General features: G+C 36.2%; 1 protein-coding gene and 1 non-coding gene across 4 annotated transcripts in view; one reads left to right on the top strand and one right to left on the bottom strand.

Annotated features, from left to right (window-relative positions):
* Nucleotides 1-2,792: 2,792 nt before the first annotated feature.
* Nucleotides 2,793-27,943, bottom strand: part of LOC142351748 (WD repeat-containing protein 19-like) — a 378,166-nt gene continuing 353,015 nt past the window's right edge. For all 3 annotated transcript variants that reach the window (XM_075403894.1, XM_075403893.1, XM_075403895.1), the window contains 6 exons: nt 21,855-21,979; nt 21,240-21,321; nt 17,332-17,482; nt 13,087-13,210; nt 4,191-4,273; nt 2,793-3,239 (listed from right to left, as the gene is read on the bottom strand). In XM_075403894.1, the coding sequence (XP_075260009.1) occupies nt 3,056-3,239; nt 4,191-4,273; nt 13,087-13,210; nt 17,332-17,482; nt 21,240-21,321; nt 21,855-21,979 (749 nt within the window). In that variant the 3' untranslated portion in view covers nt 2,793-3,055. The remainder of the gene's footprint in view (nt 3,240-4,190; nt 4,274-13,086; nt 13,211-17,331; nt 17,483-21,239; nt 21,322-21,854; nt 21,980-27,943) is intronic.
* Trnap-ugg (transfer RNA proline (anticodon UGG)) lies at nt 13,733-13,805 on the top strand. Its single transcript has one exon. It is a non-coding gene; the product is annotated as a tRNA-Pro (tRNA).

Below are 27,943 nucleotides of genomic sequence, written 5' to 3'. Positions count from 1 at the left end.
TTTGTTGGCTGCTAGTCTCTATTGCACCAGTCAATAAAAATTAATTTTTGGTTTTGGGAAGAATTTTTATTCTTTAGTTCTGCCCAATTTAATGTTCTTTTAGTGATAGGCTTGACCATTTTTGTTCATGATCATTCGTTATTTATAACAAAGTTTTTTGTTTAACTTTAGTGGTTCAAATTACCGCCTACTCATTTAAGTGCTTGTGAAATTTTTTTTAAAGAATCTGAACTGAAAACTTTTTCTTTCCTTTGTCTAACCTGTAGCTCTTCAAATTCATTGTTGCTCGTTTGCATTTTCCTTGAACAATCTGAACTATCGCAAAAATTAATTGATCTGTCTAATGTGGTTGCTTAAAATTTCAACATCGTTTTCCTGAAGAACAGTTGTAAAACTATATTTCTGAAATAGCAATTTTTTAATCAGTGTTTTTTTTTCTATTTTTGGTCACGAATTCTAGATAGTAAGCTTCATTTTTATGATATTTGTTTATAGGAAGCCACCTATTTTTGAAGCAAAAGCCAGTTGCAACCTTTTGCGCTTATTTCAGGTCTCGACTTTTTTTCATTTTCAAATTGTAAAATGTGGCGTGTGCTCCGCTTAGCGTGCGTAGTTTCACATATGTTTCAGATCTGTTCCTCTTGGTTCCACAAGAGCGCTAGTTTTTTTCTAACACTTTCTGTTCATTTGCATTATTGTTTACAAAAATGTTGTTGAAATCAAATCAACAAATTTGGTCAGAAATATATTTTCTTTCTTTCTTTTCTTGAATTGTTTTTGAGGGTTGAACCCATTACGTTTATTTATTTGCCAAATTCGTCGGTGTTTCGTTTAATCTACTTTGGCACTTTTCCAGTTTTGCCGGAAATTTTTAATTCTACTCACCAGATCTTACCTTCGTTTTGTTAGATACACATTTACAAGGAAGTTGCTCAGAAAACAGTTGGCAAAATTTGAGACCAACTTGTCTGGTTGATAACCTTGGCCACATAACTGATATATTTCAGAAAATTAATACAAGATGAATTGTTTCAGATAACAGAATTGTTGAAACAAAATCTTGTGCCGACGAAGAGGTTGATCTGGGAAAAACTCATCTGATCGGAGAGTGACGTGAAGAATCGCAATGGACGGTTGTCTCTGATGACTTTTGAGTTCATTTTTGGTTGTCAAATCAGAAAATGAACACTTTATAATTTTAATAAAATTATTCAAGCTTCTATAGCCATATTCTTGACCGCAACTGATTGCCTGAAAAAACTAGAAACTATCGAAAACAATTACAGTTGAAATGCTAGAAAACAAATTGATCTAGGAATTGTTAAATAATCTCAAAATTCCAAATTGGGAAAATAAAGGAAAAAGACAGCATTCACTAAATAAACACTCAAAACCGATAAATTAACCCTGATTGCATTAAAACAACGTTCTTTTGATATCCTTTCTCGCCAATTTAAATTCAACTGAAAATTCCTTAAAATATTGAAGTTTATTTAGGCACTTTTTGGAAAAAAAACGCAATTAATTTTCCTTTGATATTTTTTTTACCTTGAATTAAATAAGTCGCCACTTTCTGGTGCTAAGACAAACTGTTCTGTGGTACATTTCCAGATCTGGCTATTTGATTTTTTTTCGCTTTCAAATTCGACTTTCCGAACCTTCTGTGCCACCCATATATCAAATGAACCTTCTAAATATCAGTTACTAATTTTAACAACTCACTGTTTAAAAATTTTATTACCCGTTCAACGGCATCAATGATAATGCAAACTGCCCCTTTTTAACACCGGAAGAACTTATTTCGCAGTTCAACTTTTGCTGAATTTTCTATCAGAGGGTACTGATGTTTTAACTGGCATCGAAAAGCTGAAATCGACGAACTTGCCAACTTTACACGTGGACTTCCAGTCCATTCAATTACTGATTTCATTTCCGATTCAACTGTTTTTTTCTGAAATAATATCAAAACTTCACTTTTCGAAGTATTACTTGAATGTTGTTTCTACTGCTCTCTAAACGGATACAAAAATTGCTTACTTAAACGATACAGACTTTAAAAAGGAAACCTTCAAAATCAAAATTTTTTAATTGGGATCGTGAGGAACTTGGGAAAAAACATACCCGTTATCTCTCTGACCACTCATATTTTAAATTCAGAAAAAATATCCAGCAAATCAAATATGAAATTTACATATAAGTATATATGTACAGCATAAAAGTTATAAAATCAACATGAACAACTTATTATAACCACAAATTATTTTCACATTGCTTCACAAACTGCAAAACTTTTTGTCTGAACAACTTTTTTTTGATATAAAATTTACAATTTTTTGCTATTTACAATGGTCTATTTGACAAATTACATAGTAATACACAAAATTGTCATCTATATTAATTCTTAATAAACACTGCTTCTAACAATTCTTAAAACAAAAACACTGATCAGAGAGGAGAAACACATTAAACTCGCCTTTTGTTCCTCCTTTCTTTTCAAAATAATGATTTCTACAAATATTTCTACGCCAACTAAGAGATGATAACATGTATTCTAAAAGAGTGAAGGCCCACAACGCATGAAGTAAAAACGGAAAAAAAATGCTCAACTAACTTTTCGGTAGATTTCGGTTTTTGACAAACTTGGCGGTTAGAGAAAAAATTATGAAAACTGGTGACATTTTACACATAATAGTTCTTCTAATTATAGCTCTACCCCCCCCCCCCCCCCACCCCAGCCACCCACCCCTACCTGGCAGCGATGGAGCGCATAGTCTCCTCCGAATTGCCCAGAGAATACCTGAATGGGGGTTATAATGGGAAAAACCGAAAACATTTTTCTCGCATTGTTACCTTATCAATATTAAAATATGGAGATAGTGACATAGTTAATTAAGTTTTCTACATTTAGTATGGATTGAGGGAATGCATTGTGACAGCTTTGGTTTTTTCTGTCATAGCTCATGATAACTTAACAGTTCCCAGAAATCTCCTTTTCCCCAAAAGTTTCGAGATATAGCTCCTATAACCTCCAAATCCACTCGTCCTTCAGTCTTCTCTAATCATCTGAAAAGTTGGTCCCATCACCGAAGCCTGGATTGTTGTTCACAGTTGTGTTCTCACTTTGGAGTCCGGCAGCCGAGGCCAGAGCCCCCCTGACTTGCTCCTCGTCCAGTCTTGTGACGTTGTGAGCTGGCATGCTGGTGCCACACATTGGACAAGCGCCTTCACTCTCCAGATATCTAAAAGACATTTTTAAAATATTCAGAATTTGGTTTTAGAAAGATTGGATAATGTATTCATGATATCGGCTTTCAAGTTCAGATTTTCATATCTGTCAGAAAATTTTGTTTTGCACTATCGGACTGTGAACAAGATTCTTTATTGATCACCCCTCTCGTTGTGCGAGACATTAAATTGATGTGGTCCTTAAAAAATAATAGAAAAAAAACTGATAACTATTGGTAATTTGGAAACCAATAAGTGGGGGGACATTTTTAGGACCAAATCAATTTAAGTTCTCGCCCAACGAAAAGAGTGACCGATAGAGAAACTTGATGTTTAATTTTGATGCGAGTAAATTTATTTTGCCATTTAAATGTGCCAATTTGACCCTGCTAACGTAGCGCTCGAAATTTGATATCATGAAAAGAACATAAAATCAAACCATTATTTGATATTATTATAACTTACTGCTTGTGTGATTTCCTTTTAAGACTATCATTTTATTTACTGTCCGAGAATTCGGTAAATGAATTTTCCATTTTGAAAAATGGAAACCAATAAAATCAGTCATTGCCTTAGTTTTCTTAATCTTGGTCAGTTTGAAAGGTTCATGCACATTTTAGCGCAACTTTCTCAATTTTATACTCAAGTCGGATTTCGGCCCCTCCCCTCCCCTCCTTCCCCCAGTGTTTTTATGACCTACAAACTATATGTTGTTATATAGCACGTTACTTTACAAGCAAATAGAACGTGCGCCTGGGGGTCGTAAAAGACTTATGCTCACTACGCTGGGGGGGGGGGGGCAAAACAGAATAGATCCCTCAAGTCTTGCAAGAATTGCAACACATTGCGTTTGAAAATATGGGTCATGAGCTCAAGGGTTGTCATTTTTTGGGTTTCACTTCTTCGACAAAAACATCTATTCACATTTAGAAAGGAGAATTTTAAGCTGTTTATTCCCTACTTACGCCTGCATCTCTGTGAAAATAGCTGGGAATGCACACTTGGGAACAGGACACACTGTCCAGTTGTCCTTCACCAAATGACGACCCTGAAATCAAACACCAAACATAACAGGAGTCAGCTCTTTTCCGTTTGCGCCCCCCCCCCCCCTATCCAGGTTACCGGGCGCATATAATATTTGCGCACGCAATATATTGACCACCAGTGTTCACGCATATCACAGTGTTCACCTGTTCATTTTTTGGATCTTTTCCGTTTGTGCCCCCCCCCCTTACAGAGCACGTGTCAATACATGGTAAATCATTATGTAAAAATATGGCACGTGCGTCTGGGGGTGCAAACAATATGCACCTACTAAGCGGGGGGGTCCCATTTTTTAAATAAGTTCATGAGTAGAATCAGTTCAGTTTACGTTTTTCATAACAGTGCTAAGAAAATACAAAACATGAAATTTGGGCTCCATTTCATAATTAAGTTCAAACGCGTTAATCAATACGATAAAAGTATTGATATTAAAAATAAATAACATGAGACTTAATAAAATTTTGAACATCAAAAAGAGTAATTTCTTACGCATCTATGACAATGTTGTATTGATTCTCACAGTAATTACCTCAATTTGCTATACAGATTAAAAGCTTTCAAGAAGCAATTTGAGCTGAGGAAAAAAATGGAATGAATAAAAAACAACCAAAAATCGAAAAGTAAAAAAAAATGAATTAGAAATGAGAAAAGTCGACAAAACGACAAACACATCCAATACACAACAAAGAAACAGACCCGAATGTCCTGTTATCAATTGATAAATGTGATTATCTTCAGTTTCTAGCCTTCAATTATGAAAGTGAAAGTCGATTTTGGGCTTCATTAAGGCCACGGTCTTCAGGGTGAAGGCGTCTCCAGTTAAGTAAAGGATCTCAAAATTAAGTTTGGATCTATTCTGTTCCCCCCCCCCAGTGTTTTTAAGACCCCCAGTGTAGTAATCCTTAATTTTCGCTTAAATGACATGGGAGAGGGAGATTAAGTTAGATGTGTTAAGTCAAGTTATTTAAGTTAAGTTAGATATTTGAGTTAAGCTTTTTTTGCCTGTAGGAGGGAGGATTGTAGTAGTCCTTAATTTTCGTTTAAAGGACATGGGATAGGGAGATTAAGTTAGATGTGTTAAGTCAAGTTATTTAAGTTAAGTTAGATATTAGAGTTTAGCTTTTTGTTATTGAAGAGTTATTGTTTTGAAGGCGCCAGAGAGGCGAGTTGAGTGATATATCTTAAACAAACAAATTGATGAACAAAAGCATTTTGAGCTGTCGATATATTTCGATTAATTAGCAAAGTTGTATTTGTGCAACAGGCCAAAGTTGAAATGAGTTTAAATATTAGAAGTAAACTAGAAAAGGAACATTTGAAGTGAATTAGATACTTTGAACAGAATTGAAATTTCAATTTGAAGTTAATAAAAGTGGGATTTTGAATTTGCAAAATAATGGGCACCCCCAAACCTGGTACACCTCAACTCCCTAAGGTATATTCATCATTGGACTCTGAAAATTCGTGGGGATGTTCCTAATGTTTGTCCATATGTAATAGGGATGTGCGGCCGGTAACACATTTTCGATCGGAGTGAGTTATTAGCACCGGAAGTGGTGTTTTTAGGTTTTGTTATTTTAAGTAAATATTTGATTGTTTATGGATGAAATAACGGTAGAAAACAATCGTACCAGCATGTACTTGTGCAGTAATAAATTGGGTGATCATGGGAATGATTTAGAAAGTTGTGGAAGAAATCTATTGGAATTTTTAAATAAGAAAAAGCAATTTATCAGGTTTTCGAAGTACCCTGGGTACAAAATTTGTCCGACCCCCAGGGATGGGAAGGAATTTTTGGTTGATAACCAATCAATGATCGGAGGAAACCCCTAATGGTCCTCTATTGCGAGTATAATTTTCTGGCCAATCAGACATCCCACCCTCTAGTTATTAACACTGGAAGTAGCGTGATTTGAAGGTTTTTAGGTATGTTACTGTAAAATATGAGTGTTTGAGTCAGAAATAATGGGATTAATCAGTCGTAATGTCATGCACGTATGAATTAAGGTTTTTGCATGATCTTGGGAAGGGTGTAGGATGTAGAATGGCAATTTTTGAGAATATTGGTAAATATCACAGGAAGGAAGTTAGCACCTAAATTGAAATAGTATTTTTTCGAAAACTTGTAGTCGGATTGACCTGAAATTTGAGGGATAGACTAATTTGGGTACGAGGAATCCAATTTTGAGGTCAGATTAGAACCCCCACCAACCTGCATCGGACCAGCGCACGCCGGTGCTGCGGAACGGAAAATTTAAATTGCTCGTGGAGTCCTGGTAGTAGCCCTATGAATTTTGGAGGGTTAGTGTAACTTTTCAAGGGCTTTCGATTATTGGTGATATTTTTAACCCCATATTTCAACCCCGCACCGCTGCTGCGGGACGATCAGAAAGCCGAAAACCAAAAAAAACGAATTTCTAGCCCCCGAATGAGTTTGATATGGTAAAAATACGACAACCCAGGACAGTTAGTGACAAAATGTACCCACCCCGGTCAACTTTGACGAACTCGGATTTTTGGGTTTCGACACCCACGACTTGTTAAAATATTCAAATTCAAACGACTTGCAACAGCTGATCCGTTGGTCATAAAACTTGGCAGGCAAGTTGCTGGCAACCTAAATTTACTAGAAACTTTTACCCGAAGACATTTTGACCGGTACGTCGCGAGTTATTAAGTTTGGAATTTTAGGGTCATCCGGGAGATCGCTGGAAAGTGTGCTCGGCCATTACTCGTGTTGGAGTGTGAGTTAGGCCATGAAATTTTGTGGGTAGGTGCAACTGTGAGAGGACTTTCGGGAATATTAGACTTTTCAGCAGTTTTAAACTGGAGAATTGCATGAGGTGTTAAGAAAACTCAGAATGGCAATTGCTCTGAGCTTTGGGGCTTATTTTAATTAATTATTCAACACATGATTTTTGACAGGGATTGATTGCAGCAGGTTAATTCGATAGCGAAAAAAGAGAAATAAGAACTTTACAGAACAACGTTCAATGTTTACTAAGCAAACACTGATTGACATGTCAAGTGCAAATATGAGATAAAGTGGAGTGGGTTTGTTTACATAGGAGCCCAAAGGTCGTATACTTAAGATAAGGAGAAAGTTGAATAATAGTTGGTAGCAGTTGAATGACAGAACGTAATTTGATATTGATTTCTTTGCATAGCAAACAAAGCCCGCCTACAGAATGCGACAGATTTCAAGTGTAAGTTGCAATGTTTACTTAAGAGATTAAAATTGGTCTGCTTAAGATATGAGCGTATTGGTTGACTATAAATTGAAGTGACACAGAGAAAATTGGCAGACTTAGCAGACGTTTAAGATTTTTGCGAGAATTTCAGAAGTTTGAACATAGGAGAGATTTTCGCTCCAGCGAGAGAAAGCAGTTGGTTTAGTGGGACTAAAGTTTAAAAGACATTGTGAAAAGCAAGGAAGAGATTGAGATTGAGACTGAAGTTTCTAATCGCAAGACCAGTTGGTATACTGTGAGCGTTTTTAGTTTAGTTCATTTGGGAAGTGAAACACGGATATTGGTATTATTATTTTAATTACTATTATAAATTGTCTTGAATTTGTCTTTTCCATTGATGTGCAAGTATTTCCTTTACCTTAGTAATCCATATAATGAGAATTGCTGTCACAAGCCCCATTGTGAATTAACATATTTCAAGGCAACCTAATTTGCAACAGCATACAAGAGTGGAAGAGGGGAAATAGCAGAGTAACAAATTAACGCTTGCTTCACCAATTCAAAACCTTTGGCTTATTTTATTTGATCGATCTTCTGGGCGAGAGAGTCCCCTCAGTGTTGAGCCTAGCAGAAATTCAGAAGACAACAGTGGCGCTCCTGGGTGGGCTTCGTTTCTTTGTTACTTTTTGCTGTGGTTTAATTTCTGGTTATTTGGAGATCGTGCGATATTTTTCGTCGGAGAAACTGCTGAGAGCACACCGAAAGTTGACTTGCCAATAGTTTGATTATTTTTGGTTATCAATTGGTGAAGCGTTTTCCTTCACCAGGCTGCGAAGTTTGGGAAGACTGGCGTGAACATTTTTTGAGCACTGGCATGAAGCTGGGATTGACGGAAGAAGAGATGATGAAATGGTTGCCTACAAGAATGTGTGGGTGGGCCTTGAATACAGTAAGTGATTTACCAAGAGGTTATTAGCGGTGGACTCCAGGGAAGCAAGCATGGACACTGACAGACGCTGTATCAGTTTGACATACGATTGTCTGACCATCCACTTTTTTATGGGAGAAGCTACAAATGGTTTGTTAGAGGGAAAGCGGGAAGTAGGGCGGAATTCATTGAAACCAGTGATACTATGGATCGGAGAATGCGACAGCAAAGGCAGGTGATTGATACAAGTAGAAGCGTTGCCACTTCTTCAATGGATGAATTCCAGCAACCCGGCAAGAGTTCTGAAGGGTTTGGCATTGGAGCTCGCTGTGGTGTACCAAGAAAAGGAGCTTTCAGTAAAGATCTCTTTAGAGAAGTGGAAGGTACGAGAATTGCTGAGAGTGGTAGTACATTGAGAACTCCAGGTTACGGCAATGAAGTGCAAATTGGAACTGAGGTAGAGATTACGGAGGAAGTTTTTGGTCAAATAAATAAAGAGCTTGAAGAAAATTTACGGAGCAGCGCTCAGCGAATATGAAAACAGAGGCTTCAGAAAATTTCCAACACAAAAAATCATTGAGCGGAGTGTTGAGTCTTGTGGACAAGATGAGCATCATGCTATGGAAAAGGATTATGTACTGTCACCAGAGTCTGAGGAGCTAAGCGATGAACAATCAGATGATGACTATTTGTTTGAAGATATTTCCGATACAGATTTTTCAGATGTAGAGGATCTTGATATCAACGATGCGAGAAGCGAGACAAATTTTGCCGCGAGTTTGAATTCAGTAGCATGCGGCAATGTAACTGCAATAGCGAGCAATTTTGGCGTTGGTGTCAAAGCTAGCAGAAACGATATGTTGAAAGCCTGGGCCTAGATGGAGTTAAAGACAGTGGGTTTGGACCAGAAGTTCTGCAATGCAACACACGGGGCTGATGAGACACAAATGTGTACAACTGAGTGCACTGCGGACACTTTGGAGTATTGGACAAGTTCAGTAGGAATTGATCGGCAGCTGGTATCTGCAACACTGAAGGGTCAAACGATAAGGCAGCAGGTGACCGAAGTAATTTTGCACAGTTGGGAAAGGAGTTGGAGGAATGGGTGCAATCGCAATTGAGTGAAAGTCAGCTTAATGGTGTTTCGGTCGAATCAATGGATGAGCATCATGGGGAAAGTGCTGGAGTTGACAGAACAGCGAAATCTGATCAGAAGTCAATGGCTACAGTGATGCACAGTTCGGTTCATGATGATCAACAGCCTAAGAGGGAAGACTCTAGAGGGTTTTCGATGGAAGTTGAGCAGAAGGTGGAGAGAAGGGTTGCATCGCGATTTCCGCAGATTGCATGGCTGTTGCTGGAGAACCGATCGTTGAGCTGGAAAGAGAGGTAGAGCCGCTTGGAAGCATCAAAACAGCAGTCATGGCAGGATTTGAGGAGAAATGGTAGCTAAAGTGGAAGAAGAGGTGGACATCCATTCAAATATCAGAGGAAGAAGGTTTTCGTTTACAAGTGCACAAGCGTGTGATGAGTGGGACGTTGACAGCTAAATTATTCAAGCCTTTTTACCCAATTTTTGCCTATATTGTATTAATCTATTTTATCGAGACAAGTTGATCAAGCACTATAGCCTGAACAAAATTTTTCAAAATAAAAGATGATTTAGGGAAATGTGTAGTTTTGGTAGATCTATTTTTAGATTTTTTCTTTTACTTTAGTGATTTTTGGGTTCCCGGGGAGGATGTATTTCAGAGGCTATAGCGTTTGCTCAAAAACCAATGTTGATGAATTAGGTAGAAAATGTTAAAATGTGAAAATGCGTTAAAAGTGTTTTCAAATCTGATTTAATCAACCGCTATTCAATTTTTAGTGCAGTTAGTTTATTTTATTCTGGAGCTAAATCTAAATGGTTCACTTCACTAGGTAGACTATTGTTAAGGTACGTTGTAAGGCGCTAGTTAACCGGCAAACAAGATAACGGCCTGCAATTATTCGGGAGAACAAAAATCTAGGAGGGAGGAGTGTAGTAGTCCTTAATTTTCGTTTAAATGACATGGGAGAGGGAGATTAAGTTAGATGTATTACGTCAAGTTATTTAAGTAAAGTTATATATTTGAGTTTAGCTTTCTGTAATTGAAGGGTTATTGTTTCGAAGGCGCCAGAGAGGCGAGTTGAGTGATATATCTTAAACAAACAAATTGAGGAACAAAAGCATATTGAGCTGTCGATATATTTCGATTAATTAGCAAAGTTGTATTTGTGCAACAGGCCAAAGTTGAAATGAGTGATTTAAATATTAGAAGTAAACTAGAGAGCGAACATTTGAAGTGAACTAGATACTTTGAACAGAATTGAAATTTCAATTTGAAGTTAAAAAAAGTGGGATTTTGAATTTGCAAAAGAATTGGCACTCCCAAACCTGGTACACCTCAACTCTCTAAGGTATATTCATCACTGGACTCTGAAAATATGTGCGGATGTTCCCCTAATGATTTTGCATATCTAATAGGGATGTGCGGCCGGTTACACATTTTCGATCTGAGTTATTAGCACCGGAAGTGGTGTTTTTAGAAGGTTTTTTGTTATTTTAAGTAAATATTTGATTGTTTATGGATGAAATAACGGTATAAAACAGTCGTATCAGCATGTACTTGTGCAGTAATGTATTGGGTGATCATGGGAATGGTTTAGAAAGTTGTGGAAGAAACTTATTGGAATTTTTGATTAAGAAAATGCAATTTATCAGGTTTTCGAAGTACCCTGGGTACATAATTTGTCCAACCCCCCACTGATCGGAGGGAAACCTCTAATGGTCCTCTATTGCGAGTATAATTCTCAGGCCAATCAGATTACCCATCCTCTAGTTATTAAAACCGGAAGTAGTTATTAACATTTGAAGCTTTTTAGGTATGTTACTGAGAAATATGAAGGTTTGAGTCAGAAAAAATGGGATTAATCAATGGTAATGTCATGCACGTATAAATTAAGGTTTTTGCATGATCTTGTGAAGGGTTTAGGATGTAAAATGGCGATTTTTGAGAATATTGGTAATTATCACAGGAAGGAAGTTAGCACCTAAATTGAAATAGTATTTTTTCGAAAACTTCGGATTGACCTTAAATTTGAGGGATAGACTAATTTGGGTACGAGGAATCCGATTTTGAGGTAAGATTAGACCCCCCAACCTGCATCGGACCAGCGCACGCCGGTGCTGCGGAACGGAAAAAATAAAATGCCCGTGGAGTCCTTAGTGTAACTTTTCAAGGGCTTTCGATTGGTGATATTTTTAACCCCAGATTCCAACCCTACGCCGCTGCTGCGGGACGACCAGAAAGCCGAAAACCAAAAAAAACACGAATTTCTAACCCCCGAATGAGTTTGATATGGTAACAATACAACCCAGGACAGTTAGTGACAAAATGTACCCACCCCGGTCAATTTTAACGAACTCGGATTTTTTGGGTTTCGACACCCACGAGTTGTTAAAAATATTCAAATTGCAAACGACTTGCAACAGCTGATCCGTTGGTCATGAAACTTGGCAGGCAAGTTGGTGGCAACCTATATTTACTAGAAACGTTTACCCGAAGACATTTTGACCGGTACGTCGCGAGTTATTAAGTTTGGTATTTTGGGGTCATCCGGGAGGTCGCTAAAAAGTGTGCGCGGCCATTGCTCGTGTTGGAGTGTGAGTTAGGCCATGAAATTTTGTGGGTAGGTGCAACTGTGAGAGGACTTTCCATGGCAATAATTAGTTTTTATCAACTTGACCACGAATCTTTGATGATTGACCTCTGATTGACCACTAGAGGTCAAATTGAGGGCTTTCGGGAATATTAGACTTTTCAGCAATTTTTAACTGGAGAATTGCATGAGGTGTTAAGAAAACTCAGAATGGCAATTGCTCTGAGCTTTGTGGCTTATTTTAATTAATTATTCAACACATGATTTTTGACAGGGATTGATTGCAGCTACTTAATTTCAAAGCGGAAATAGATAAATAAGAACTTTACAGAACAACATTCAACGTTTACTGAGCAAACACTGATTGACATGTCAAGTGCAAATATGAGATAAAGTGGAGGGGGTTTGTTTACATAGGAGCCCAAAGGTCGTGTACTTAAGATGAGGAGAAAGTTGAATAATGGTTGGTAGCAGTTGAATGACAGAACGTAATTTGATATTGATTTCTTTGCATAGCAAACAAAGCCCGCCTACAGAATGCGACAGATTTCAAGTGTAAGTTGCAATGTTTACTTAAGAGATTAAAATTGGTCTGCTTAAGATATGAGCGTATTGGTTGACTATAAATTGAAGTGACACAGAGAAAATTGGCAGACGTTTAAGATTTTTGGGGTTTTTACCCATAAATTCTCGGGGTAGAACTATGGCTCATTTAATGAAATCGGAATCTATATCATACAAAACTGGCTTTCAGCTTCCTCTTAATTACCTTAACTCCCCCCCCCCCCCCCATAACTCGGATTTCCCTTTCAAAAAACATTCAAGCAACATTCTCATATATATCCCTTATATGATAATAGTTGCTCAACAGCCACGAAGGCAACAACTTAGTGGCTTCGAACAGGAAGCTTCTTTTCTTGGGCCCTCAAGAAAATATCAGGAGATGGGACCGGCGGGATAAAGTGGATTGGAGGGGAGGGGGGAGGGGGGTTCTCTCTGATGACATCTACTAACAGTGGCGATGCAGTATGGGATGTTGTTTTTGCACTCTGAACAGGTGAGTTGGTAGTCAGGTAAATCCACTCCACAGTAGGGACAAGCTGACACTCCTGCCTCTATCTCACTCTTGTCTTGTTTCCTGAAATGTCATTGTGTCCAATTGTTACTAATATCAGAGTCTTTTCATATGATAGTCTCTCCTTTATGGTTAGTTACGTAATCGTAGGGGAGTATACGTTATATGATCACCAGGCTGTGGGGGGGGAGGTTGTAGTGAGCTTACTTTTTACGCCCACCAAGGAGCACGTGCTATTTTCGGGGGGGGGGGCGTAAAAAAACACTGGGGGAGGCGAAACAGAATAGATCCAAGCTCTAAGAGAGCTGCTCAGCCACTTAAGACTCTCCCGAGCTTCAGCTGTTTTATCTTAATTTTTGAGGACGAAAAATTAAAAGCGTCAGATGAAAAGACAGTCAGGCAAAAAATCGCATAAAACCGCAGAACTAATATAATTGCTACAAAATTTCCTACCTAATGAATGGGGGTGTATTGTTAATTAACTCTTCCCCATCACAATTCCGCAAACTTGGAAAGATCACAACGTTAAAAAACATATCTGAAGGTCATTTTGTGCTGGTCTCAAACTTCGCAGACGTGTTCAAAGGGATAGTGGTCTAGTGGTATGATTCTCGCTTTGGGTGCGAGAGGTCCCGGGTTCAATCCCCGGCTGTCCGCAATACACAGTTTTTGACCTTTCGCCCATATTTGAAGCTTTCGCCTTGCAAACCATTTAAAACGAAATCCAAATTGCCAGAAAATGCACGCTTACTTAAGTCATTAGCACTTTAGCGTGCATTGAGAATGAAATTGTCAAAGACAAAAACAAAGAAAAAATCGAAAGATTTTAAACATGCCTTTTCTGGACAATTCTGGTTATCTCGATATTTAGGCTGTTTAGAGACCAGGCTCTAGACGTTCATGGCAATTATTTTAATTTTCTTCTGATCTTATCGTTTTCACAACATCGCTCATATTTGTTACTGGAAATCTAGATGAAAGTCAGCTAAAATGATTGAGTAAGTGAGAACTCAAGCGTGAAACAAGTGACTTGCGTAAAACAAAAACGTGATCCAGGGCTGAATGATTTAAGAAAAAACAGCAGGAGAAGTCCTGAAATACAATTCAAAAATTTCTCTTTGACATAACAGAAAAAAAAATAACCAGCAGACTGCCGGAAAATGGCCGCTATTGACGCGCTAGATGCACATCGGGATTGAAACAGACAAAAAGAAGAGAATGAAAATGAAAAAAAAATTTCCTAAGTTTCAAAAATTGTTCTAATTCAGTGTTCAGTTTTAGTAAGATTCTAAACCTATACTTACTTCAGCTTCTAAACTGAAGGGTACTAAGCTTAATACTAATATCAGCTAGCAATCGCTCTAATTAACTTTGACAACCTAATGAACTACGACTTAATGACCGGGCTTCATCGGTTTATCCCGTCTCTTTTGATTTTGCTCTTTTGAAGACTGTATTCACAATCTTGCGTAACTCATTGAGTGAATGGATTTAAAAACCATTCAGATAAAACATGAAACAGTGAGTGAGGTAAGTCAGAAGTCAGACGTGAAAATCGTGACTTAAGTAAAACGAAAAACGTGATCAAATGGTAAAGCTAATTTTTTAAAAAAAGGAGAGCGCCTAAATAATAGCAGTTTGAGAGGCTGACGGCGGCTATTAACAACTTTGAAATACATCAAGATAACAGTGAAAAATTAAATTGAGACACAAAAAACAAAACTATGTGGACTCGGCTATAAATGTTTTAAAATCCCGCTTTAAACACGCTCAATTTTCCTGTACTTTTACATTACAGCTTTGAAATGTGAAACACCGCAGCTAAAAATCGACTTCTAAATAATTTTGGAGCCCTTCAAAAAATGTGAACATATTTTAAAGACAGGACTAAGCCCCAACACTCCCGCTCGACTAAAAATAGCCTTTTGAACAGCTGATACGGATATAGATAATTGCAATTTCTAACATAAAAATGGACCATGGAGACCTGAATATCGTTTGCTACAAAAAGCTGGCAACGCTAGGAAAAACCTATTGTTTCCTCTATTCGTCCCGGTTGCCAACTTCAACAACTATCGTCCTCATAAAATAAAAAAAAGTCGCAAAAAATTTTGTTGGGCACATATACGGAAATTTTTATACCTGGTTTGTTTGACAGTTGCAAACATATATACTAAAGTCTCTGAACGGTTTCACTAAAGAACAACCTCAGAAATCAAACAAAACTTCTTAGCAATCTCTCAACGGCTAGAGATATGACTCTCAAAAAGTTGATTAATAGGAGCCTCTGAACACTTCAAATTTAGGCAGCAAAGGAAGTCAATTAGGACATCTCAATATTCTCACAAGAAAAACGAATAACAGAAAATGAAAACATCATTAATGAAAAAAATTAATTACAAACTACCCCATAAACTTACAATTCAGCAATCAAAAAATTAATGTAGCCTGCTTCACCGCTACGGAAAAGGTAATAGCCTGGTAAAATGTCTGATAACTGCAAAAGAAAAAAAAAGAAACTAATTTTGGAGCACTTTGATAACACTTTCAGGAATAAAATTCAACGAACTAAGTTAGCTGCTGATCTTTTAAAAGATAGGAAATTGGATTACTCAGAAATTAAAAACACAAGCGTGAAAAAGTCAAGCAAAATCCATCTCACTTAAAGGAATCAACGACTACTCAAGAACAAAACGATCAAGCAAAAAATGACACAATGGCAAAATAAATTCCTCCCAATCTTGTGAAAGACTATTTTAAAAACTGCAATTCAAGACTCGAATCAAAAAAAAATAAATAAACTTTTAAATTTTACATACTTAAAGAATTTAAGTCACTCTTTCAGTTTTCTTCCAAAAGATAATTTTGCGGCAAAGCACATAACTTTATCAAACATAACCGACTAACGTCGGGCGAATTGCTCTGAAACGAGCGGCGAGCGGTTGGCTTTGGCGGTACCTAGCACTAATATAATTAATACAAACTTCATTTGAGAGCAATTAATTAGCATTTCGAAGATCTGCATATTGATTTGATGTCCCGTTTTGAAAACTCTCGAGGAGCTTAACGTAATTTTTAAAACTGAAAGAGGAGCGATACGGTTTAAAGTAGTTGATATAAAATAGCGGCATGGAACCAGAACAGACAATTGAATAGTTCATACAAGACAATAAATAATGTCTTTCAATCTCAATCCAAAACAGCATTAGAAAATCATAGCCGGCAAAATAACCGCAGTTGACGTGCCTGACACAAATCGGGATTGAAACAGAAAAAAGTGTCAAAAGTGCCTAAATAATAGCCGGTAAGACGGCGGCTACTAATTAGACAATGAAATAATTACCTAGCTCAGATCATCTCCCGTCCAAACTAGATGGATCTTAAAAAATCATAAACATAATGAAAGCTTTCAAATTTAAACAAATATTGCATTTTTCGATAGTTTCACCCTGATACTATGATACAACATTGCTGAACATTTTAACAATATCCGAAGTTAGATAGACAGAATAAGAAAAATACTTTTTTGGTTACACAAAACACAACAGACCACTGTTTTTACATGTCAACACGGAAACGCTCAAAATCATTATTTCAACAATGAGAACATCCGATATTTTCAAACTGTAAAATGGTTTTCTTTGTGACGCTGATTGCATTTTATATTAACAAAATAATTCTACAAAAAAAATCAGTAAAAACTTCCAAAAATCTTGATTACTGAATACTGCTTTTATACCAATAAGATGAGTCAATTTGTTTTGAGCTTTTTTGTACATAGAAAGGAAGTTTAGTTCACCTACCGTTATCTTGAAGATACTTCAGAAAGACTGAGTAATAAACCGATTGCCGACAATTGCAGAAATGCGGGAAAAATTGGGAACCTTTTTAAACCACAATTTTGCTTCTAATCGACTATTCTATATTTTTCAGCAATTTAAAGTTTTTAACTCCTCTGGGAGTGTGAACAGATCATAAAAAAAGAGCGCCCAATATAATACAAATTCTTTTAATTGTAAAAATTTCAAGTCTAAGAACTAGAACGATTCGGTTGTAGATACAAACGTTGCATTGGCAGAAATAAGTTTGAACAAAAAAAGTTTCTAGAACTAAACAGTTTGATCTCAGAGCTAAAATAGTTTCGTCACGTCATCTTTACATTGTGATTAATCAGCTCTGCATACCTGACGATGTTCTCGATTTTGCTCTTGTACTTTGGGTCAATATTCTGTCTGTACTCTTGTCTCATCAGCATAGAGGCGTAGTCGAATGCAGATCCCTTCATACCACTCCGGTGACACTCTACTACTGTCGAAGTCAGGATTTGAATCACATCTAAACACACAAAAAGAGATAAATGAATCAAACACTAACCTACTAACGTCGGCGAATTGCTTTCGAACAACTGGCGAGGCTAGAGAAATTCGATCGTGCAAAAACTTTAGACTATGGAGAGGTTCACATCCGCGACCTCTCGGATGAGGTCTCTGCGACTTTCAGTGAGTTTTATTTTAGCCACAGACATAATTCCGGAATGTTTGCAATTCAAATCACTTCAAAAGATCAAAAAGTCAAGCGTGAAAAAGTCACTCAAGATGTGTAATCGATAGTATGTCCTAGAAAAAATAATGAAGCAAAAATTTTAAATAAAAAATATAGTCGGTAGAATACCGGAAACAAGTCCGAGTCATGCAACATAAACTCTAAGCAAGCTTACCTAACTCGGAAAGATAAAAACTATCAAGAAGTCAAAAAATTAAAAACAAGTTAGACACAATTTTTTAGTTAATAATAAGGTAGGTAGGTAGGTAAGAGATGCAGCTTGCGGGGTGGTCAGGGAAATGAGTGGTAATCTTCAACTTGGATATTATCAGCAGTCCCTAATTACTGTATATTACAACCTAAGCTACTGTTAAAGTCTAATGCTCGCAAAGAGAGGTCAAAGTTCAAAAACGGAGGTAACTGGTGGAATAGAAAAAGCCAAAATTCAAGTCATGAACTAGCTTCAGCTAAAAAAATATCCGGTAGAAAACCGGAAAGGACTCGAGGAGTCGTGAAAAAAAAACTTTTACCTAACCCTATCTAATGCAGAAATAACAAAAAAGATAATTAAAATAGCAATAGAAACAACGAATTTTAGTTAGGAATGAGTTTAGGTGTGGAGGGCGTAAGTAATTGGCGGGTGGAGCAGATAAGTAGGAGGTGGGGGTAAGGTAGGTGTTAGTTGCAAGGGAAAGTGGGGGGTAGATAATTGAAGGGGATAGATTGCTGGGGGGTAAGAGTGAAGTAGTTGGGGGAGAGGGTGTAGGCAAGGTTGAATAGGTATCCAGGGGGTTAGGTAGGGGGTAGGTGTGGAGAAGGTGGGTTTATGTTGGCGGGGGATTGATAAGTAGGTTGTTGGTCTGTAGTTTAGATAGGCATGATCGACTTATATGGGACCAACAATTCTAAAATGACCTGACCACCCTGTGAGGTTTTCGCATGGTACAGTTAGTTGAGTCCAACGTGAAATCATTTCTAATTCAATATTTCTTATGGCACATGAAAAAAATAGAAGTGATTAGATCAAACTTATAAATAATCTTGAACAAAATTTTGCTGCAAATTAAATCAACGGTTGATCTAATAAGAACGCAACAAATCATAACATAACCGACAAACTGCCTAAAAATAACCAACACTGATTCTCATAACCCCGATTGGGATAGAAAGGACAGAAAAGAAGTATAAAAAATGAACAAAAAAAATTTCAAAGTGCGAACTATTGTGATGTCAATCCGTAGATAGACATTCTCCTGTTTTCTAATCAGGGTATACGGGGGCTAGTAGCAAAATCAATACGCATTAGAGATGATAATTAATACCTATGAGAAAAAATTTGATGTAGCGTGCATCTAAAAGTGGGCTTTATGAATTTATCTCGTTTCTATTCTTGTTTTTGTTCTGCAACTTTGTTCATCTTAGATTGCATTGCTGAGCAACTGCTATTTAAAAGCGCTCTGAGTAGAATGCCAAGAATAAAACGAATCTAGAGAACGTAAAAAATAGCACGCAGAATGTTCAAACATACCTGGCAGATTGCCGAAAAAAAGCCGCCGTTGATTCCAATAAGCATGATTGGGATTGAAAGAATAGATATTGAAAAAGATTTTTGTACCAAAAACATTTTTTAGGTCCGATTCATTTTGATGGCATTTCGTAGTTGAACATACTTCTGTTTCTTAGAGAGAGGCTACAAGGGCTACTATCAATACCAATAAGCATAAGAGATGGTAACTAAGACTTATAGGAACGACGTTCAAATAGCGGGCATCTAAAATTGGGCTTTATGGGTTTATCCCGTTTCTATTTCTGACTTCAATTTTTTATACTGACTCTGTCCATTTTGAATTGCTTTGCTGAGCAACTGATGTTAAAAATCACTTTTAGCAGAATGAGAGAAGAGAGAAATTAGCCTAGAGAAGTCAAAAAAATTTCACGCAAAATGTTGAAAAAGCGGCAAAATGAGGTAAAGCGAAACATTTTTTGTTCGACGAAGAAAAAAAATAGGAGCGCTATAATAGCCGGCTGAGAAGATGAGGGTGGCTACTAACAAGCAGTGAATTACGGTGAGGTGAAGAAAAATATATTCCTCGAAGTAAAAAAAAACATAGCAGGACAAGTCCTCGCCTACACTTCAAAGAATTTTCATTGACTAAACAAAAACTAGACCTAGAATGAATACGGACTGGAGTGGAAAAACCATTTAGAAAATCCGACCAAAAACCTAACGTCGGACGAATTGCTCTCAAACGATCGGCGCGCGGTTGGCCTCAGTAGTAGCCAGCTGGGGCGTGATGATGCAAGCATTAGGGGGTGCGAGCGGAGTAGGAGTTTCAGGTGGGCTTGCGTTGTGCGTATGTGTGGGGGGTCCAAATTACCAGGTGGAGGAAAGTTTACGGCGCGAATGTGGGCGGGTGACCACAGGTCTAATATAATTGCTACAAACTTCTTTGAGAGCATTTAAAAACAAAAGTCAAATTGCACGTACGTGAACAAAAAACCACTAACGAGAAAACAATTTTTGGTGGAAATGTTTTTCTCTTTGCTTTAACCTTAGAGTTTTAAAATTCCTGTTTCGGCGTGACCACAATCGTCACTTCGATTTGACTTTAAAAATCATGTAAATTTGTGACCAGATCTTACAAAGAACAGCGCCCCAATACACTTCAAATTCTTTGAATTGTAAAAATAGGGTCACTATAATAGCCGGCTGAGAAGATGAAGTCGGCTATTAATAAAAAATAGTTACCGTTTGTGCAACCCCATCATAGTGGGTGCATATTATTTGCCCCCCCCCTTCCCCCCAGACGCACGTGCCAAATTTTTACAAAATAATTTACTCTGTAAGGACACGTGCTCTGTGATTGGGAGTGCAAAACGTACGGGGAGAAAGATCCACAAACGGAAAAGATCCAAAAATCAGAAGCAAAAGACTACGAAATGTTAAATAAAATGAGCTTCAAAATATGGCCTTTTTCTATGTTTCCATTTTATCGCTAACTTGTGTTAACGACTGGTATTGCTACAAAATTCGTCAGAGCAAAAATAAGGTCTTTTAAAATGAATAGAAAAAATAGTCTACTGAAAAATCTGACCACCTTAGGCGTTCTAATGATACTATATATCTACAGATAACAAATAGAATAAAAAGTGAAAAAAAATGTCCGAGGAAAAAAAACCGGGACAGTATATATTTCCTCATAACAGAATAAAACAATAACGGCACGGCTGGTTACTTTTGTTTGAAACAAAATCCAGACTTTATAAAACTGAGTTTGCAGCTTATAGTACATGCTTATCGTTGGGCTTGGCTTAAAGTTCAAAAAAAGACTGAAAAGGAGTGTCACAAAGTAAGTCTGGAGCTAGAATTGGAGTAATTTTAACAAGAAATTGACCAAATCGCGTTCAAAAAGTCAATCCGATACTCAAACTCGTCAGACAAAATGTCATAAAAATACTTGTAGTTGTTTGACATTATGCTTGAGGGCAATTAAAAATAGATTGAGACGATTGAGGTAATAACTGAACTCCTCCTTGATCGAAGACTTACGTGATGGGAATTTCGAGATGTTGTTTGCGACTCTGACTAGCAAATTGGCGGCTTTCACGTGATCTCCCTTCTTCATGTAAACCTGCAACACAAACAAAGAGACAGAAATCAACGAGAAATCATCCTTGAAAAATTTACGTGCAAGTTTTAAATTGCAGCATCTCTGCAGTGTCAGATTATTTTTTATACTCAGAGTCAGATTTTAAAACTTGCTACGTGCGTTTTTCAATTAAAAAAAGGTTGTGTTTCTACTAAAATTAATCTCAAATTCTGATTTACATCTCAAAATGCTAAGCTGTTCTCGAATAATGCCAGATAATTCATTGTAATTTCATCAGAGTTAGTTCTCCTACACAAAAGCCGTGCCTGCGTATGCTAAAGTTGGTTCCCGCAAAGCTAAACCCGCAAAAGTGGGCTCAAATCAACTGCCTCATTGACTATGAAATTTTTTACTTCCAAGCTCTTATCAGACGTCTAGTCAAAATCTTTATCGCATAAGATTTTATCAAATCTTACACTATTAAAATCCACCTTTAGGTAAATTTTACTGTGCAAGATCTGATAGGATTCTTATCAGTTCTTCTAAGATAGTAAATCATGTATTTTGTGACTTACTCGGACGAGTAGATAGCTGTGTAGCAACATGAGATTAGTTGCCATCTCCTGGGGAATCTTGATGCTGTTGTCTTTCAGGTCAGCAAACATTCCAAACAACACATCGTGTGCTATTCTGTAGTTACCTACAAAAAACACAAAATATATGTGATTAATAATTTTTGTCATTGCTTCATCATCATCAGATTGTCAATAATTTCATCATATCATCTCATATGAGGAAAGAGGAAACTTCTTTCAAACATAATTTTGCAAAATTGATTGAAAAATCAACTTTCTATAAAGTGGACGCCAGCTTTAAGTTTCAACAGCTATTCAATGCGATAAAAATTTGAGAACAATAATGATTAATTGTTTTCAAGTATGCTATGAACTATACTGTAATTTACCAGACTACAGGGAGAAAAAAAACAAACCGATTGCTAGGTCATCAAAAGAGCCTTAAGGTCCTAGTCGTATGATACCAAGTAGCAGTACTAACGCTTATAGTTGTTTGTACTGCTACTTGGTACCCAACTTGCATTTGTTTGCAAGTATAAGTTAAATGCAAACAAATGCAAGTTGTTGAATGTTAGGGGTAAGCTCACGACATCTATGCGTAGCCAGGAATCCCAAAAGACCAGCTGAATCCCAAAAAGACCTTGGTTTAGTAATTACATCAAACATCTCATGACAAGGCAACTGTAACCACAGAGTGCAAAAAGCGACTATTGCTTTTTCCAAATAAAACGAAATATGTCAGCAATCAGCTCAACATCAAACAAAATGAACTGATATACTGGTTATATTGGTTCAATACTGACGTACTGTTCACAATCATGGTTGCCAAACAACCCCAACATTGACAAAATTGAAAAAGTGCAGATCATTGCCACTAAATGGATTCTAGGAAATTCAATTCAAAGTTACAAAGAACATCTCATTAGCCTAAACCACCTCCAACTCTGTCACTACATTGAACTGCAGGAACTTCTTCTTTCCCTAGCTATTACACGTAATGAGTATGACAACCCAACAAAATTTAAAATCTCTCGAAGACGAGAGGACAAGGCAACACTGTAGACGTGAACTGAAAATTGAAAATAACCGACTAGTCAAATCCGATGAAAACTTCTTCCACCGAACGAAACTATTGCATAACGTTGTAAATAGAAATATTCAAAAATTTGGAGGCAAATTAAACAAACACACTACCACTAAAGCATACTGGCACTTTTTCACAACTCAATTTAGCCTAACAAATGCTCTTGGCGTACAATTTGCAGATGTAACAATTGTAACAATTGGAAAAACTTAACAAGTAAAACTGGACTGACACATGGCACGAGTTGAAGCGCCGAGAAATATATCCGAATTCTCCACTTCTATTATTAGTGTGGAAACTTATTCTGGAAAATTCTTACCTCGTTTACCCTAATCATAACATTGGAAATTACAAAAGTTGAAACGACTTACACAGCTTTAAAGTTTTACGCTAACCTTATAGTTTTTTAATTCAACGAGCAACTCTGATACAGTATAAAATCTCAGCTGGCTTCCGAGTTTTACTACTTTTTTATGAAAATTTCGATAGTTTATGATCCCGGGTTGACTCCCGGGTAGTAGTAACTAGAAAATTTTCTTTTCTCCATATTTTTCAAAAATCATGGACAGATCGAAGTTGGTTAACCCCATAAAGTTCTAGGAGGTCTCTAGCTTGAAAGAATAGATATTCTTTTTACCTTGTTTTAATTGTTTTAAACAGCGTTAGAAAGAATTATTAATCGTTACGAAAAAAAAACGATGCCCGAGTAAGTTAGACGAATTCATCTCAAAATTTTAAAAAAACAGGGGGTTCCAGCGTAGCTGGGTTCAGCGGTGAGAAAACTTTACAAAGTGGACTAAAATAATGCTATAGCTTATTGAAGATCACTATAGTGATTCAAACTTTAAAAAAAAGGCAATTTCCAATAGTCAATTAGTTTCTACAAATGTTTTTAGCAACCTATATCTTTATCACTACCAAGTAGAACAAGCTCTTCAAGGGAACAAACGTGGGACTCTTTGCAGTAACAGGTCGTCAATTGAGTTAAACGTCTTAAGCTCATGAATGAGAGTAATTTAGGTCAAGCAGTACACGAAAACTCGAGGGTCAAAATTCAATCCGAAAACTATACGCTTCAAACCAAAAAAAAAAAATTGCATCAAAAAGGTCACAGGGACAAAAAAGATTGTCATAATGTTCATTTGAGAGAAAAAAGCTAATTGATCCGCACTATAAGCAAGATTGAAGGATCCTATGGTTTGGCCCCTCACTGAGCGTTTTTATAAACAAAATTTTTCTAACACTTTATTGCTATTTTCTCCCTTATGTAACCAATGTTACAGTTCATCCATATAATACGCAGAGAGACTAATTTTTCTTTTGCCAGTTTTTATTTCTTAATTTCAGAAGAAATTGTTAGAGCTCCAAAAAAATTGAGATACCAAATAACTATATTCGTTATTTATGGTATTCATAACTGTCAGCACATTAAATCCCTAACTGTTAGTATCCTAAACTTTGATGAACAGAAAATCCATGGATCCCTTATGCGCACGTACCTAAACATGGCGATTACAAATTTCGTCAGATTAAAATGTTGGTAGATGAATTTTCGGTTCACTTTAAAAATAGCATGTATGACAATTTCTTGTTAGTATTTTGACGCAAGTCGAATGAATTGACGTTTGAAATGAAATTCGACAAGAAGTTAAATAATTCTTGGCCTCGTCAGTTAATTTGTCAATTAAACAAAAAGCTTTACTAATAACTGTTTTTTAACAATGCCAGTTCGCATTCCATTTTATTGAGCAGACAACGAAAGAAAATTAATTTTATCAGAAAACTTAATTAATTTTTCTGTTGATAAACAAAGCTAAACAAATGGGCAAATAAACAGACATAATGGCAGATAATTCTACAGGTTTGAAACAACAGCAACTCATGAAAATTGACTTTTGGTTTTACATCTCGAACATGTGTTCAATCATTATTAAATCAAGTTACTCTTCGTTCAAACTTATTTGTCCTTAGTGCTTGATTTCGCATGCCAAAAAAACAAAACATGACCACAATTTTACAGCGAGATTTTAAAAAATCAGATAGCTTTTAAAATCTTACAAATAAATTGAGGACTGATGATTTAAACAAAGCTATCCGCCGCTAATTGGTGTTGAAGTTAAACTCATAACTTAAACAGAGGTTGACCTAACATACTGAAAAGCTTCCACAAAGGACGCTCAGACTTTGGTATCAGGTTTTGCTTGTTCTATGACGCAATGGAGTCGGGCATGACTTCCAAAAAGGAATATTTAATATTTGAAAGACTTTATTCAGAAAAAGACTGAAATACTCTTTCCTGATTGGATAAAAATGATATGTTATTTTATCCTCCTTTCCCTTTATGTGTTTACCCATCTACCCTCTCTCAGCAGAAGAGAAAGTAATTTAGTCAGTACCAGTCACCATCCTGATTTAATAATAGAGTATATTTCTCTCTCTCTACTCCGCTCTTGTTTTGTATTGAGATAAACGTTAGACCGTAGCATTGGGGCCCGTGCACCGTCTACTGAAGCTCAGATAGAAGAGTAACAGACTAGAGGAATAGAACTTTAGTTAGTCAGGTAAGCCTTAAGATTAACTAGTATTCTTGAGACAACCATAAGACAGTTCAGGAAGTATCCTAACAAAGGTAAGCTCTAGAACACGTCTTATCTGGTGCGACCAGTACTGAACTAAATTGGGTAAACAATTATAATTTCTGAGGGATATAACAAAAACTATTGTTAGAAAAACAGAACGGATTAAAATTCAAAGAATAACAAATGGCTTCCAAATTTGATACACAATCAAACCATAATAACGAATTAACACCTTTTGTTATCGCAAATGATTGTCCACAAGAAAATACAGAATTAATTTACAGAATAATCCTAAATTTGAAGAGAAACCTCTTCAAAGAGACAGATCATATACAACAAATAAAAATCAACCGCAACCATTTGACACACTATCTACCAGTAATACTACTGAATAGTGATAGATACAACAGAAACTATACATTTGTATTAACAAATGAAAATAACAACAGAAGAACATATTTTAATTTCCAAAATGAAACAACATTATCGGAAATGCTAAAAATATTTTTAAAAAGACATGAAGAATCACAGGATAGAACAAAACTAACAGCAATAACATCCACAACATACAACATAATAAGAAACACAAGTGGATATCTCAATGAAAGTCGTCAACAGGTACAGTCTGTGAATGACAGATTAAGATTTGACATCAAAAACTATAATAATTGGCTGACAAAAATAATAGAACTAAAACCAGAAATAAAAACAGCATCAATGGATATCATAAAAATAGTATCTGAATTTACTTTCCTCTTTTGGTTAGACAATTTTGAACATATAAACGAAAAACGAATACAGTTCGGAGAGACATATCCTGACGAAATAGGATATCTCTGTGATGAACTCAAAAATATTTGGGATAAAGAATATTATTCAGAAAATTTTGAAAGTACTTTACAGAACAGTTCAGACAGTATTAATTTCATAGAAGGAATAGAAAATTACGTGAAAATACTGGATCAAGGACAATCAGGATCATCATCATTTAATATAACAAAAAGTTCAACATCAACGTCAACACCAAAAGATACACAACTGAACAACAATTCACAAGTAAAACAAAAATCAACAATAAAACCAGATAAATTATTAACATCAAATTTATTCGGAAACAACAATAATACAATAGAAGATGTAGACAATTCTGATTCAGATGAAAGAGAAATTAGATCTGACAATCAATTTCCACCATCGGTAAACCAAAACAGACGAAAATACCAAAACAAGGACGAAATTAACAGCAACAGAATGTACATCAACTCGGTAGATAACAAATATAGAAACCAAGAACAAAATTGGGAACAACAACAATATAATTATGAAGACTTAAAAAACGAAATTACACAAACAGTAACAAAACATACTAATAAATTAATAAATAACCTAGAAGAAAAATATCATCGAATGAGCCGAAATATGGAAAAAAGACAAGAAGAAGCACTAGAAATGGTAATCAATAAATTGGATAGAACTCTTGACAATCTACAAGGACAAAATAACTATAGAACGGAATACGAACATCCATTACATAACAGAAATCAAGAAAATCCTTTTCATAACAGAAACCATGAACATACAACAAATGAAAACATACAAAATACTGATAGACATAGTAATCAACAACAAGGAAATCAAAATAGAAGAACAAATTCAATCACAACAGAAGAAAGGGAAACAACAGTAGTAGAACCACCTTTACCATTTTATAAACAATTAACATCAATGAGCATAAACGAAGACCCTCAAATTGAACAAAACATTAGCAGTGGTTCAGTACCAACAACAATAAGACCATTCGATGGAACAGACCCAGCATATACTGTTGAAGAATATTTAAATAGCATTGTCGCTGCTATGATATTCAGCAGTGGCATTGAACCGGTAAATAAACCAGGACATCACCAATGGAAAGTAAAAAGAGCAGCGTTAATACTACATACTTTACAGGGACCTGCACAAAAATGGTATTCGACACTTCCAAGTGAAACAAAATTAGATTGGGAAACATTTTGCAAAGAATTTTCAGATATGTTTGATTCGGAAAAATCAAAACAACCAGCAAAAATCATATTACAACAATTACAAAAACATACAAACGAATCACTAAGATCATTAGCATTAAGAATAGAAACTCTTGTCAAAACTGCTTATTCTCTATACACAGAAGATTACAGAAATAGTGTTATGAACCAAACGTTCATAAGATGTTTAGACAACGAATTAAAAAACGCAGCATTAAAGAAACATGCAAACCACAAACAAACTCCACGAGAACCAGAAATGCCATTCAAAACATTAGTAGAGAAAATAGACCAAATGGATCTAACAAGAACAATAACTAATAATCACAAAAGATTATATGAAGTAAACCAGAGTACAACAAATATTAATGAAGATCTAAAACAAATGAATATAGCCTGTAA

This window comes from Convolutriloba macropyga, chromosome 13 (genome assembly GCF_964194025.1).
Source record: "Convolutriloba macropyga chromosome 13, txConMacr16.3, whole genome shotgun sequence".
Taxonomy (NCBI): Eukaryota; Metazoa; Xenacoelomorpha; order Acoela; family Convolutidae; genus Convolutriloba; species Convolutriloba macropyga.
The sequence above is the reverse complement of the archived record's forward strand: the minus strand, read 5'-3'. Positions and strand labels throughout refer to the sequence as shown.